The sequence below is a fragment of the Sceloporus occidentalis genome, unplaced genomic scaffold (genome assembly GCF_023333645.1).
Source record: "Sceloporus occidentalis isolate IW3139 unplaced genomic scaffold, rSceOcc1.0.p SCAF_7, whole genome shotgun sequence".
Classification (NCBI taxonomy): domain Eukaryota; kingdom Metazoa; phylum Chordata; class Lepidosauria; order Squamata; family Phrynosomatidae; genus Sceloporus; species Sceloporus occidentalis.
The window spans coordinates 25,654,041-25,668,796 of NW_028316987.1; the positions used below are offsets into that span (position 1 = coordinate 25,654,041).

Here is a 14,756-nt window from a genome sequence, read left to right on the forward strand (position 1 = left end):
CATGCGCCCATCTCCGGCCACGTCAGCCTTAGCCACGTTCCTCGGGTGAGGTGGCTAAAGAACTGCCTGCGCGTTTTTAATAATGTGGCCGCGAATGAGAGGACGAGGAGGAGGAGGGGGGCGCCTCAGTTGTATTGTGGGAAGGGATTGTTTTCTCCCCGCTCACTCTCTTGGCTGTCGAAACGACGCATCCGAGTCAGGCACTACGGCGGACAGCTCCCTGAGGGGTCCTCCGGTGTTGCGTGGAGAAAGGCCCCCTCTTCTTCTTGAGCTCTGAGACGTGTCTTGTTCCGTCAGACGGAGAGCGAGGAGCGCTGCGTCGGGGCTTGAGATGGTGAGAGGCGCGGGCGAAGCGTGTGTCTTTGCGGGGCTCGCTGTTGAATGTGTATTAAGCCTTGTGTCTCATCCGGGTCTTTCCCCCTTGCCTTCCAGCCGGGACCAAACCCCAGCGCCACCAACGTCGGCGCCTCTGGCCGCTCCCCCAGCAAAGCCGTCGCCCCGAGGGCCGCGGGATCCACCGTTCGGCAGAGGTAGGCAGGCAGCGGGAGAGGGACCGGGGGACGCATTGGGGGAACGCTGACCCAACGTTCGCGTTCTGCAGCAACCACTGTGCCCTTTAAGAGCTCCTGGACTTCAGCTCCCAGGATCCCAGGCTATCGGCCACCGTGGCTGAGGATTCTGGGAACTGTAGTCCACCACCTCGGAAAGGGCGCAGTTTGGGGACCGCTGTGAAAACGAACCGGCACGACTCTGCTGCTGTTGTTGTTTGTTAAAATGGTCTTAAAACCTGACAGTCGTACAAATAAAGGGTGCAATGAGGGAAGCCTTTGGTATTTGGCTCTTGTTGAGTTTGAACTGTTGTTGTTGTTGTTGTGGTTGTGTGCCTTCAAGTCGTGCGCTTAAAGGCACAGGGCCAAGCCTGGATTGTAACAAATATTTCAGTTGTAGACGTTGTCATTTAGTTAATTCGTGTGTATGTTGTGTGCCTTCAAGTCGCTTCCGACTTATGGCGCCCCAGAGGTGAACCTCTCAAGGGGGATCTGAATCCTTGGTCTGGATGCTTGGTCTGGATGCTTGGTCTGGATGCTTGGTCTGGATGCTTGGTCTGAATGCTTGGTCTGGATCCTTGGTCTGGATCCTTGGTCTGGATCCTTGGTCTGGATCCTTGGTCTGAATGCTTGGTCTGGATGCTTGGTCTGGATGCTTGGTCTGGATGCTTGGTCTGGATGCTTGGTCTGGATGCTTGGTCTGGATGCTTGGTCTGGATCCTTGGTCTGGATCCTTGGTCTGAATGCTTGGTCTGGATGCTTGGTCTGGATGCTTGGTCTGGATGCTTGGTCTGGATGCTTGGTCTGGATGCTTGGTCTGGATGCTTGGTCTGGATCCTTGGTCTGGATCCTTGGTCTGAATGCTTGGTCTGAATGCTTGGTCTGAATGCTTGGTCTGGATCCTTGGTCTGGATCCTTGGTCTGGATGCTTGGTCTGGATGCTTGGTCTGGATGCTTGGTCTGGATGCTTGGTCTGGATGCTTGGTCTGGATGCTTGGTCTGGATCCTTGGTCTGGATCCTTGGTCTGAATGCTTGGTCTGGATCCTTGGTCTGGATCCTTGGTCTGGATCCTTGGTCTGGATGCTTGGTCTGGATGCTTGGTCTGGATGCTTGGTCTGGATGCTTGGTCTGGATGCTTGGTCTGGATCCTTGGTCTGGATCCTTGGTCTGGATCCTTGGTCTGGATGCTTGGTCTGGATGCTTGGTCTGGATGCTTGGTCTGGATGCTTGGTCTGGATGCTTGGTCTGGATGCTTGGTCTGGATGCTTGGTCTGGATGCTTGGTCTGAATGCTTGGTCTGAATGCTTGGTCTGGATCCTTGGTCTGGATCCTTGGTCTGGATCCTTGGTCTGGATCCTTGGTCTGGATCCTTGGTCTGGATCCTTGGTCTGGATGCTTGGTCTGGATGCTTGGTCTGGATGCTTGGTCTGGATCCTTGGTCTGGATCCTTGGTCTGGATCCTTGGTCTGGATCCTTGGTCTGGATGCTTGGTCTGGATGCTTGGTCTGGATGCTTGGTCTGGATGCTTGGTCTGGATGCTTGGTCTGGATGCTTGGTCTGGATGCTTGGTCTGGATGCTTGGTCTGGATGCTTGGTCTGAATGCTTGGTCTGAATGCTTGGTCTGAATGCTTGGTCTGGATCCTTGGTCTGGATGCTTGGTCTGGATGCTTGGTCTGGATGCTTGGTCTGGATGCTTGGTCTGGATGCTTGGTCTGGATGCTTGGTCTGGATGCTTGGTCTGGATGCTTGGTCTGGATGCTTGGTCTGGATGCTTGGTCTGAATGCTTGGTCTGGATGCTTGGTCTGGATGCTTGGTCTGGATGCTTGGTCTGGATGCTTGGTCTGGATGCTTGGTCTGGATGCTTGGTCTGGATGCTTGGTCTGGATGCTTGGTCTGGATGCTTGGTCTGGATGCTTGGTCTGGATCCTTGGTCTGGACCCTTGGTCTGGACCCTTGGTCTGAATCCTTCATCTGAATCCTTGGTCTGAATCCTTGATCTGGACCTTGGTCTGAATCCTTGGTCTGAAGCTTTGTTCAGAGGGGATTTACTGTCGCCTTCCCCTGAGGCTGAGAGCATATGAGTTGCCCAATGGGTTTCCATGGCCGAGTTGGGCACCGAACCCTGGTCTCCAGTGTCACCCTCCAACCACTGTGCCACGCTGCCTCTCACTGAGTTTGAATTACTGGTTTGCCTTTGCAGAAAAAATGCCAGCTGTGGGACAAGGAGCGCCGGCCGCACCACTTCTGCAGGAACCGGAGGGATGTGGAGGTTCTATACAGAAGACTCCCCTGGCCTCAAAGTGTAAGTAACAAATAGGCCAGTAGCATGGGCGTATTTATTGCCATGACTCTTTCTATTGTCATAGAGGCCTGTTACAGACTGCCAAAATAAAGCTGCTTCGGGTCTCTTTGGAGGTATGCTGTTTAAAAGATGCATGCATCCTAAGAATCCGGAAGCTGCACCAAAGCTGCACTTCAGTGCTTAGGAATGGAGTGTGGCTTTGGCGCGACCTCTGGACTCTTATGACCCATGCATCATTTAAACAGCATACCTCCAAAGAGACCCGAAGCAGCTTTATTTTGGCAGTCTGTAACAGGCCAGAGTTATATTGGAGTGGACATCTTTTAATATTTGCAAGAGTAGCTAGTTTTTACTACCAAGATCCACAGGTCGGAGCAAATATTAGGGAATATTTGGTGAGTATATTAAGAAAGCGGCAGTAAAAGATAAAATATATTGATGTGAAAACTCCTCATAATTTTGTTTTGGCTCCCATAATTTGCAGCTTTTATTGCAACATTGCTGGGAGAAATCATTCAGATGTTTGACATGTCACACGCTTCTAGATGCCTGAAGGCCTGGTAGAATATAGGGGGAAGTTCTGCTTTTAGGTTGTTGTTTTTTTTAAGGCCTCTTTCAGTTTATTACAGTGGACTTGAGGAATCACTGATAAATTATTTTAAAATTATAATGGTTGGACATAGCCCTGTTTTGTGGGTGGAAGGAAGAGCAGAGAAAATAATGTGGTTATATCATACCTAGCCCCAGAGGCAGATGAAGGGCCCTCCTTCCATCCTGGCCTTGCAAGGAAAAAAGAAGAGACAAGCACAGTTCCATTATACCTAATCTGAGAAGGAGATGGAAGATCCTCCCTCCATTCCAACTGCCATCATCCTGCCTTAGAGGCAGAGAAGAACCGGCAGTATCTGCTGGACTTGATCCCCTTCTCCACTGCCATGATCCTAGTTTATTCAAGTTCCTTATCCAAACAGTATACCCAGTGCTCTTAATTCGGCCTTCTCAGTTGAATTTCCAGCTCCATATACTTTTTGGTTTTTTTCAGGGTTCTAGACTTCTTTTCCCCCCTCTGTTTCTGAATCTCTGTATTTTGTATTTTCTCTTCCCAACTCCAAGCAACAGGGAGTGGTTTCTTGTTTCTGCCTGTCATCTACTTTTCAGTTTCCTCAGGTAAATTTTATGGCCTGATCCTTCCCCCCCCCCCCCTGACTTTTTAATATTAGCTTAATTTTTCACACTTCTGCTTTCAGTTTTTAACTTCCTGATTTCAATGCCTTAATCGAACTGACTGAAAATGACTAGCATGGGGGGGGGGGGGGGGGGGAATTAATTTAGCTGCATTTTCCAGTATAATAAAAAGCAAACTAAATTCAAAATGGAAAACAGTGCTGCTCCTTCATAGAAATACTGCCTCTCTGGAGTAAATGAAGTAGTTTTTAAGACATAGTATTACCTTATACTAAATATTTTATATGGAGCTATGTATTCTCTTAATCTACAGTGTTAACGAGAATGGTAGCTACTCTGTACCCTGTAAACCAGACTTCTCCAACTTGGTGCCTTCCAGATGTCTGGATTTCAACCGCCATAATTTCTGATTGCTTTAGCTCTCCAAGGGCTGGTTCTGATGGCACATAGTCCGATAGCCCTTCTGCAGTGAGGAGGGAGGATCAACCTTCTTCTGGTCCTCTTGTATTCTGCTGCTCAGGGAACACTCACCACTGGATTTTGCCCTTATATCTGGATGGGGTTAGTCCCTTCCTAGGGCCAGGTACAATCTGGGAGTGCTTTTCGATTTTGTGGTGTTTGTGTAGATACAGATTGCATTAGTTTTCAAGAGTGCTTTTCATCAGAAAACAGTTTCTACAGCTGTGATTCTGTCTAAAGAAAGATGGCCAAATGATCTTAATACTGCCTTGGTTATGTTCACGTTAGAGTATTACAGTGCACTCCATGTAGGGATGTCCTAAAAGATGATATGCAAACTGCAAGTGGTACAGAGTTAGAGATGCAATGGTCCTAAAAACCATCAGAAATTTTGGAAACCCTCTGTCATGCTTTAGGATTTGTTTTGTTTTGTTTTTTGTTTTCTTCCCTTTTTCATTGTGGGTCTTCATGGGATGCAACAGCTAGGATACTTGTAGGATTTCAGCACATAGAACACATTATAGCTGTTCTATATCTGTTTACACTATTTATATACTTGTAGGCTAAATTCAGTGCAATTTGTAACCACATAATTTGTTGTGCCACCTGCATGCATGTGGATTTAGCCAAATATTAAGAACACTGTTAAAACCCATGTTTTGGTTTACAAGCAGGACCTGCTAGGCTGGCAAGTATAAGTGATAGGCTTTCACTAGTGGTCTCTCAGCTTTGGAACTCTTTTGTGTTTACATCAGGAATGTGTAATCTGGGTACATGCAGCCTTAATTCAGCCTGTCATGGGTACATTAACTTCTCTTCCTCTGTTTCCCACTGATTTAATACAGATAGCTGCTTTAGGGAAATACACTCCTCCCTTTAAGGGAAAAGATTCAATACATTGGACCCTTGTTATACGCTGGGGATTGGTTCCAAGATCCCCCGTGTATAACAAAATCCGTGTATGCTCAAGTCCCATTAAATATAATGACATAGCAAAATGGTGTCCCTTATAAAAATGGAAAATCAAGGTAAATTTATACTTTTTTGGAATATTTTCAAACCGTGTATGCTTGAATCCGTGTATAAAAAATCCGTGTATAAGAAGGACCGACTGTATTTTCTTAATTTAATCTAAGATTAGTAATTAATCACATTTTGTGATTCTGAAGTGATTTGGCAAATTATGCTTTATGATTAAGTACTGTTTCTTAGTATTAAACTTCTTTACTTTCATCTTATTAGTTATCTTAGACGTATATTAGGCAGAAATTCATGATAAAAATATCTTCAACTAAAAAGTTTGTAATTATATGCTGTTATAGAAAGCAGGTCTTTACTCTTGCTAATATCTCTTCTTTTTTTCTCTTACTTTCAGGGGCCCTGTTCCAGTTCTTGTTATGAGTCTTCTCTTTATTGCATCTGTATTTATGTTGCACATCTGGGGTAAATATACTCGGTCATAGACATCTCTGTTTCCCATTTGCCAGCTTGAAAACTACAACTTGGACCAAAATCTGGTAGAAGAATTTCTGTAGTGTATTCTTCTCAATGGAACTATTAAAGAAGTTTTTTCTGATTTGATATTTCTGTTGAATGGACTTGTACTTTCTGCTAAGTAAGATTTTTGGTTCTTTCCTATCAGACATTCTCCAGTTTGTATCTCTATACTCAAATTGCAATTAATTTCATTAAAATTATCTACATAAGTGAAGCTATGTAGTTTTTTTTAAAAAAAATCCTTTGTGTTATTTTTCTATGACAATTTTAAAGAGGTGCTAGAATGATTTTTAACAAAAGTTCATGTGTGATTAAAATAAAACTACAACAATGCCTTGATGCGCAGCAGGTTGAAAAAGTATAGCAATGTTTTGTCAGGACAGTTCAAATCTTAATTTCCTGAATATCAGAGCATACAGATATACAGTACGCCCTCCCCTTATGCGGGGATCCATGGGCATGCGCCCCACTACTTTTTCCAGGGTGTGCAACTGGCTCATCCGGCGCAGCATTCAGCATATGCTGAAAGCCATGTACGGCGCACCCGCGTAAAACATGGGTGCGCTGTATTCACGTTTCTCCAAAATACTGGAATTTTTTTTTCAGAAGTCCACTCTAGTTCATTGTTTGCTGGAATGGCAAATGTATCTAAACACTTACAGGTTGAGTCTCATTTATTTGGAATTCCAAAATCTAAAATAGTCCAAAATTATAACCCAGTTATATAGTGATGGTTTTTTCTCCCCCTTTTACCTTGTTTTTGAGGGCCATTCAGACTACACTTTACCCCGGATCAGAAATTGATTCTTTCACGTGAAGTTCATATTGGCCCCGAATCTCCCACAAGCGAATCAGAGGCATGCACAAGCGTTTCGTATCAAATGCCCCTTAGCATGGGTCATTTGCAATCGGGGCAAAAGCCATCTCTTTTGAAAAAACCTGGTTTCTGCCAAATATGAACTTGCCCCCGATCATGATCGGGTCAAGTTCAGGGGGATTTAGGTCAGAGGGAGGGCAGAGGGTGAGCATTCCCTCCCCTCATCGGGGCGGAGGAGGAGGAGGAGGAGGAAAGCATCAGAGGAGGAAGGATGGAAAAAGGGAATCTGACAGGAGGCAAAAAGGGGGAATCGGGGTGACTGACGGGGGCTGCAAAGGGCAGAGGGGGAAACTGGAGAAAGTGACGGAGGAGGAGGATGAAGGAGCTGGGGGGAAGAAGGCGGGCATGGAGGGCATTCTATAATGGAGCAGGAGGAGGCGAAGGAAGAGGCAGGAAGAAGGGTCAATTCAGGGCAGGTCAGAAGGACAGAGCAAGCTAAGCCTCTGCTCTCCAGCAGGGACCTTTCCCTTTTTATTTTTTATTTTTAAAAATTATTTTTGGCAAAAAAATGTGCATTGTACATAACTAGAGTCCCAGTTGCCTGAGCACTTTAACAGAGGCCCACAGGAATTCTTTACACTGGTGTTTAACAGCAGAAGCCCACAGTCTTGTTCAGTGCCTCCTTAAGACTTTTCAGTATGGACACTGAAGGCCCTGCTGCAGTCACCTGCAACACTTGTGGGATGTTTGTATTCTTGCTTAGAGATTTGGGGAACTTCACCTGCAATAAGTGCAAGTTGGTGGCCCTGTTAGAAGTGAAAGTACAGCAGCTGGAGGCCCAGGTAGCTACACTTCAGCATCATAGGGAGCAAGAGGTTTTCCTGACGGGGAACACACAGAAGAGGTTGCTGGGGAGGAGGAGGTCACTTCACATACTACAGAAGTAGATGGTTGGAGGAAAGTCACAAACAGAACTAGGAAAAGCAGGATACGTTCTGGGAAACTGCAGCTGCAGAATCAATTTGAATCTATTTTCAAGGATGATGAGGAAGAGCAGCAGGAACAGACTTCAGGGACAGAGCAGGGGTCCTTGGGAGTACCACCAAAGGGACCAGTCGCTGCTAAGCCTCGGAGGAGGCGTCTGGTGGTCGTGGGGGACTCCTTGCTGAGAGGCACTGAACCAGTGGTTTGCAGGCCTGACAAGATGTCTCGGGAGGTGTGTTGTCTCTCTGGGGCAAAGATCCTTGATGTGACAGAGAGGCTGACAAGACTTGTCAAGCCCACTGAACATTATCCCTTTTTTTTTTATATTCATGTGGGATCCAATGATACTGCAAGGCACAGCCTTCAGATCAGAACATCATGAGGGATTATGAAGATTTGGGTAGGAAGTTGAAAAGAGGTGGATGCACAGGTTGTCATCTCATCTCTTCTCCCAGTTGAAGGGCATGGTCCAGGAAGGGAGAAAAAAAAATAGCAGATGTAAACAACTGGCTCCATAGATGGTGCCGTCAAGAACAGTTTGAATTCTTGGATCATGGACTGAGATTCCATGAGGAAGGACTTCTGGCAAGAAATGGGTTGCATCTCACGCCAGTTTGAAGAAACGTCGTTGCCATTAGTCTCAAGAATTTGATCAGGAGGGCTTTAAACTGAGTTATGTGGAGGAGGGAGATAGCAGGGATGGAGAAAATAGCCAAACTGTCATAGAGGGAATAGGACAAACAGTGCAAGGACCCAAGAGTGGGAGAAAAAATGTTTGCACAGGCAGCAAGTAAAAGGAACACATGGTCTTAAATGTATCTACACTAATGCACAGAGTATGAGAAATAAGCAAGATGAACTTGAACTTCTAGTACAACAAAGCAAATATGATATAATAGGCCACACTGAAACCTGGTGAGATGAGTCTCATGATTGGAATGTGGAAATAGAGGGGTATAACCTTTTCAAGAGAAATAGGCCAAACAGGAAAGGAGAGGGAATAGACTTATATGTCAGGGACATTTACACCTGTGAAGACATCCAGGACATCAATCCTGGAAGCCAGGTGGAGAGCATCTGGATAAAAATTAAAGGGGAGGGAAACAACAAGGTTGTTATTGTAGGAGCATACTACAGACCCCCACGTGAGACTGGGGAATTGGATGATGTCTTTCTAGAACAGATGACCACACACTCAGAAAGGAGAGATGTAGTAGTAATGGGTGACTTCAACTATTGTGATATTTGCTGGAATACAAAATCGGCCAAATCCCCAAGGTCTAGCAAATTCCTCACTTGCCTTGGAGACAGTTTCATTGTCAAAAAGGTGGAAGAGGCAACAAGGGGGTCAGCTGTTTTGGATCTGATCCTAACCAACAGGGATGACTTAGTTAATGGAGTGCAAGTGGTGGGATCATTAGGTGGAAGCGACCATGTTCTCCTGGAGTTTGTTATACAATGGAAAAGAGAAGCCAGGCATAGTCAGACACGCATTCTAGACTTTAGGAGAGTGGATTTCAGTAAACTTAGAGAAACACTGGGGGTGATCCCATGGCCAGGAATACTAAAAGATAAGGGAGTTCAAGACGGATGGGACTTTCTCAAAAGGGAGATACTGAAGGCACAATTTCAAACAGTTCCAATGAAGAAGAAAAATGGGAGATATCTCAAGAATCCAGGATGGATGAATAAGGAACTTTCAACTGAGCTAGGTTTTAAACGGGACATGTATAAGAAATGAAAAAAATGGGGAAATCACCAAAGAGGAATTCAAACAAATAGCAAGCACATGTATGGGTAAAGTCAGAAAAGCTAAAGCACACAATGAACTCAGGCTTGCTAGAGAGGTTAAAAACAATAAAAAGGGCTTTTTGGGATATGTCCACAGCAAAAGGAAGAAGGAGGAAACAATAGGGCCACTCCATGGAGAAGATGGCAAAATGCTAACAGAAGACAGAGAAAAGGCAGAATTACTTAACTAGAGCTAGACAAGGTAACTGTTACATGAATTTTTAATTGGTTGACCAGCTGAACCCAAAGGGTGCTCAAAAATGGTTGTTTCATCCTGGAGAAAAGTGACCAGTGGAGTGCTACAGAGTTCTGTCCTGGGCACAGTGCTAGTCACAATCTTTATGAATGACTTGTATGACAGAATTGAGGGCATACTTATCAAATTTGCAGATGACACCAAATTAGGAGGAGTGACTAATACCCCAGAGATAGGATCAAAATTAATAGATTAGAAAGCTGGGCCAAAGCTAACAAAATGAATTCCAACAGGGAGAAATGTAAAGTACTGTACTTAGGGCAAAAAAATTAAATGCATAGATAAATATGGGAGATACCTGGCTGAATGAGACTACATGTGAAAGGGATCTAGGAGTCTAAGTAGACCATAAGTTGAACATGAGTCAACAGTGTGATGTGGCAGCTAAAAAGGCCATTGAAATTCTAGGCTTCATGAATAGAAGTATAGTGTCTAGATCAAGAGAAGTAATAGTGGCACTATTCTGCTTTGTCCAGGCCTAACCTAGAATACTGTGTCCAGTTCTGGGCACCACAGTTCAAAAAGAATTTTGACAACTTGGAGTGCGTCCAGAGGAGGGCAACTAAAATGGTGAAGTGTCTGGAAATCATGCCATATGAGGAGAGGCTTAGGGAACTGAGCATGTTTAGCCTGGAGAAGAGCTGGTTAAGAGATGATATGATAGCACTGTATAAGTATTTGAACATGTCATACTGAGGCTAGAGCAAGCTTGTTTTCTGCTGCTCCAGAGAACAGGATCCGGAACAATGGATGCAAGCTACAGGAAAAGAGATTCCACCTCAACATTAAGAGGAATTTTCCTGACAGTAAGGGCTGTTCGACAGTGGAACACACTCCCTCAGAATGTGGTGGAGCCTCCTTCTTTGGAGGTTTTTAAACAGAGGCTGGATGACGATCTCTCAGGAGTGCTATGATTGTGTGTTCCTGCATGGTAGAGGGTTGGACTGGATGGTCCTTGTGGTCTCTTCCAACTCTATGATTCAATGATTCCATTAAAACCAAACTTTATGAAAGACCTCCTGGACAATAAGATATGGCCTGAAGAGGAAGAACCCTCCCCTCCCTCCTTCCAACTGTCATCTTCTAGCCTGGAAGGGAGTGAAAGGACAGGCCCAACGCCATTGGGCCCAACCTCAATTAAGAAGAAGATCCCCCCCTCTATTTCATCCACAGGAGAAAAAACATGAGGAAATTGAGAGGATAATTCTGTTGTCTTTTGCCCAATGGATGAAAAAGTGTTCTCTCTGCGTGTGGGTGACAGGCAGACAGACCTTCTCCCTATGGACTTTATCACACAGGAGGAAATGGGGATGGGGAGACTGGGGGTTTAAACTATTATCCTGGGAAAGTCACACGGTCGCAGGTAGATTTTCACACATATAGTGATTAAAGAGGGCTTATCCTGGAAATAACCAGTAAATAACCAGCAACAAATAATTCACAGTGTTTCCCTGTGAATGATTTGTTGCTGATTATTACCTAGTTATTGCCAGGATAAGTTCTCTTTAATTATGACATCATGTGAAAACGTTCAGCGCGATCGTGAGACTTTCCTGAGATGACAGTTTAAACCCCTGATTTCCCCCATGTGACGAAGTCCTATGTTTCCTTCATTCAGACACTCAGCTAATCTAAGGTGATCAAGTCAAGAGCCTTGGAATAACAAGTTAAAAACTCAGTGAACCAAAAACAAATGAGTTTTTGACAACAAGGGTGTAGCAAAGTGGCATCCCAAAGTAACCTAACAAGAGAGAATGAGAATTATTTTACTGGTGTGATGAATAATATTCCCTTGTTTCTTTTTTAAGTAATCTTTTAAAAATATTTTCAAATGCATTTTATAAGGAAAGTTTTCAAGTTCTACACCATTCCTTTCTCAATCCTGTTTTTTTAAAAAGGAACAAAAACAATGTGCCATTCAGTGAGCAATCTTTTAAACAAATTACAATAAAGGATTACTTTTAAAACACTATAACAAGTAATGTATTACTTTTAAACAGCGACTTTATGTTCTGAAAAAAACAACACATTAAACTTCTTATATGTTGAGTTTCCTTTTTTAAAAAAACCAGAATAAAGAAGCCACCAACATTGTACAAAAACCTCCCTTTTTCTAGCTGTAGTAATTTCTGCTTCCAAGATGAGACTGGAGAACTTGGTGCAGCACCAAGGGGCATGTTGGAAGCTTATTATTAACTGGAGTGCCACTCCAAATTTGCATCTTTTTTATTAAGGTAATTGGAAATTGTGACAATTAACATGTTGGGACTTGTGACAAGTCCCCTCTCCCCAGGTGTCTTCCAGCCATCTAGGCTGATCACAAGCTATTAACAAGCCAAAACATTTTAAAAATCACAGTCATTTTTGCATGAAACACACATTCAGTTCTATAATCTAAGATTCCAGTGCCTTATGGTTTCTGGCACATCATCATATTCTGCAATAATAAAGTGATCAATTAAATGCTGGAAGATTTTTTTTTAATTATAGGGCTAGTTTTTTTTTTCTCATGTAAAGCTACTAGGATAACATTTTGACAATCCACAAATTATTCTAGAAAGCTTTGTAGCTTTCATGTATCATGCATACACACACATAAATTAATTAATGAAAATTTTATTATTTTTAGTACGATTCCAAAAAAGAAAGGGGAAAAAGTACAAAATAAAAAAGGGAGAAGGGGAACACAAAGGATATGAACATTGATGTGGCATATACACATATATAATGTCATCATATTTCCAAAAATTCATTTTCTTCGAGCTCACATCTATAAAATATATGTTCATGTATATCTAAAGCAGCAAGGTCCTCAGTTCATTGAACCTTAGATGGTGAATGTTTATGTTTTCAGTCTTCAAATACAAGTCTTTTTGCAATGGTACAAGCACTCAGTATCCAATCATGCTGACCCTGTTAGATCCTGCAGAAATAAAATTTAAAAGCACATTCATAGAATCATAGAGTTGGAAGAGACCACAAGGGCCATCCAGTCCAATGCCCTGCCATGCAGGAACACACAATCAAAGCATCCCCGAGAAATGGCTATCCAGTCTCTGTTTAAAGACCTCCAAAGGAGACTCCACCACTTTTTGAGGGAGTATGTTCCAATGTCGAACAGCTCTCACTGTCAGGATGTTCCTCCTAATGTTTAGGTGGAATCTCTTTTCCTATAGCTTGCATCCATTGTTCCATGTCCTATTCTCTGGAGCAGCAGAAAACAAGCTTGCTCCATCCTCGATATGACATCCTTTCAAATATTTAAACAAGGCTATCATATCACCTCTTAACCTTCTCTTCTCCAGGCTAAACATCCCCAGCTCCCTAAGTCTCTCCTCATAGGGCATGGTTTCCGGACGTTTCACCATTTTAGTCACTCCCCTCTGGACGTACTACAAGTTGTCAAAATTCTTGTTGAACTGTGGTGCCCAGAACTGGACACAGTATTCTCTTGGTTAGGCCTGGACAAAGCAGAATAGACAAAAATGTTGGACAAAAATGTCCCCCCCCCCTAATTTTTCCACAGGCCTTCACATCTCTACATATAAGTAAGTTTTTAAAGTAGTACAAGTAAGCAAGTTTAAAAATAGAATTAAACAATTTTTAGTTCTTGTTCTTTATTGGTAATTGCATACAATATATTTTGGATCCTTTGCAATAGACAGATAAGATATATAAGATATAGATACTCAACAAGAAATCAGGAAAGAATAAAAGTGGACTACAAGACAGGAAAACAAGGAGATGAATCAAATATAAGAGAATTAAGTTAGAGTTAATAAATCTGTATAGCAAACATACAGGGATAGAAGCCAATCTACTTGATGTACTTGGACTTTATTTCTAGACTTTCTTGGACTTTTATTCTTTTTGCTTATATTGTATTATTTAAAATCCGCTATGTGTGTGTGTGTGTGTGTGTATGATCCTTTGTCTTCTTTTCCCCCATAAGATGTGCATTTTGTTGTATAAAGAACCCACCCATTACAGCTTTAGTCACCTCCCAAACAACATTCATCTGTGTTCCTTTATTCATCTCTTATCTCAGAAATATATTTTTTCTTCAACTTTTATCAATATCATTTCATTTTTTTTTAAACAGTGATTCATTCAATCACCAACTGTATTCTGTTGTTGATATTTTGAATGTTAAACTGACAGGATTGTAGTCAGATGTTATTTTTGATGAGATCTCAATTTTTCTGATATTTTTATTCATTGATTTCAAAACTAAAAATAAGTCTATTCATGCATCAACTTGTATTGCTCTGAATAGTATGTAAATTCCTTGGACATTCCATATTTACATCTCCATACATCCATGACTGCTAAATTGTCCATCAAATGCATAAATGACTTTGGTAGTTTATTTTGATTCTTTTTGATCTTTTTCTTTGAACCTCTTTCAACCTTTCTTTGAACAGGGGTCAATTTCCCCATTCAAATCACCCATGAAGATTATATTTTCATAAGTACATTTTGATATCTCTTGTAATAATTAAAAATCATATATTAAACTGTATAAAATCATTAAATACAAATGTTAAAACTAATCTACCCACCTACCCACATAAGAAGGCTCCCTGAGAATAACTAGTCACTGGGGCAAAACAGATGGGAAAAATAAAGTGATTTCCAACCACTTTAAAGGCAAAGCATTTAGACAATGTATGCCTCCAAAGCGGGTGGAAATCAGACCAAAACCATGCTCCAGGGCTAAAAACTGGTGCAAAAAGAATCTGGGATAGCCTGAATCAAGGCAGAAGATGTGTATCTTCAACCCTGCATATGAATACCGCAACATGAGTATGGAGCTGTGGCAAAGCAAAAAAAAAATGAAAGTGTGACAACTCCAATGGATGTAATTACAACATACACAAACCAGACAGTCGAACAGGGGGGCATGAGGTGAAG

At 42.7% G+C, this 14,756-nt stretch overlaps 1 protein-coding gene across 1 annotated transcript; it reads left to right on the plus strand.

The window, feature by feature from the left end:
- The first annotated feature begins 165 nt into the window (after window positions 1–165).
- On the plus strand, window positions 166–6,208 carry SEC61B (SEC61 translocon subunit beta). The gene is made up of 4 exons (XM_089532441.1): window positions 166–334; window positions 433–530; window positions 2,752–2,853; window positions 5,873–6,208. Exons 1-4 carry the CDS (start codon window positions 332–334, stop codon window positions 5,958–5,960), a joined length of 291 nt encoding a protein of 96 aa, XP_089388567.1. The 5' UTR covers window positions 166–331; the 3' UTR covers window positions 5,961–6,208.
- The last annotated feature ends 8,548 nt before the right edge of the window (window positions 6,209–14,756 follow it).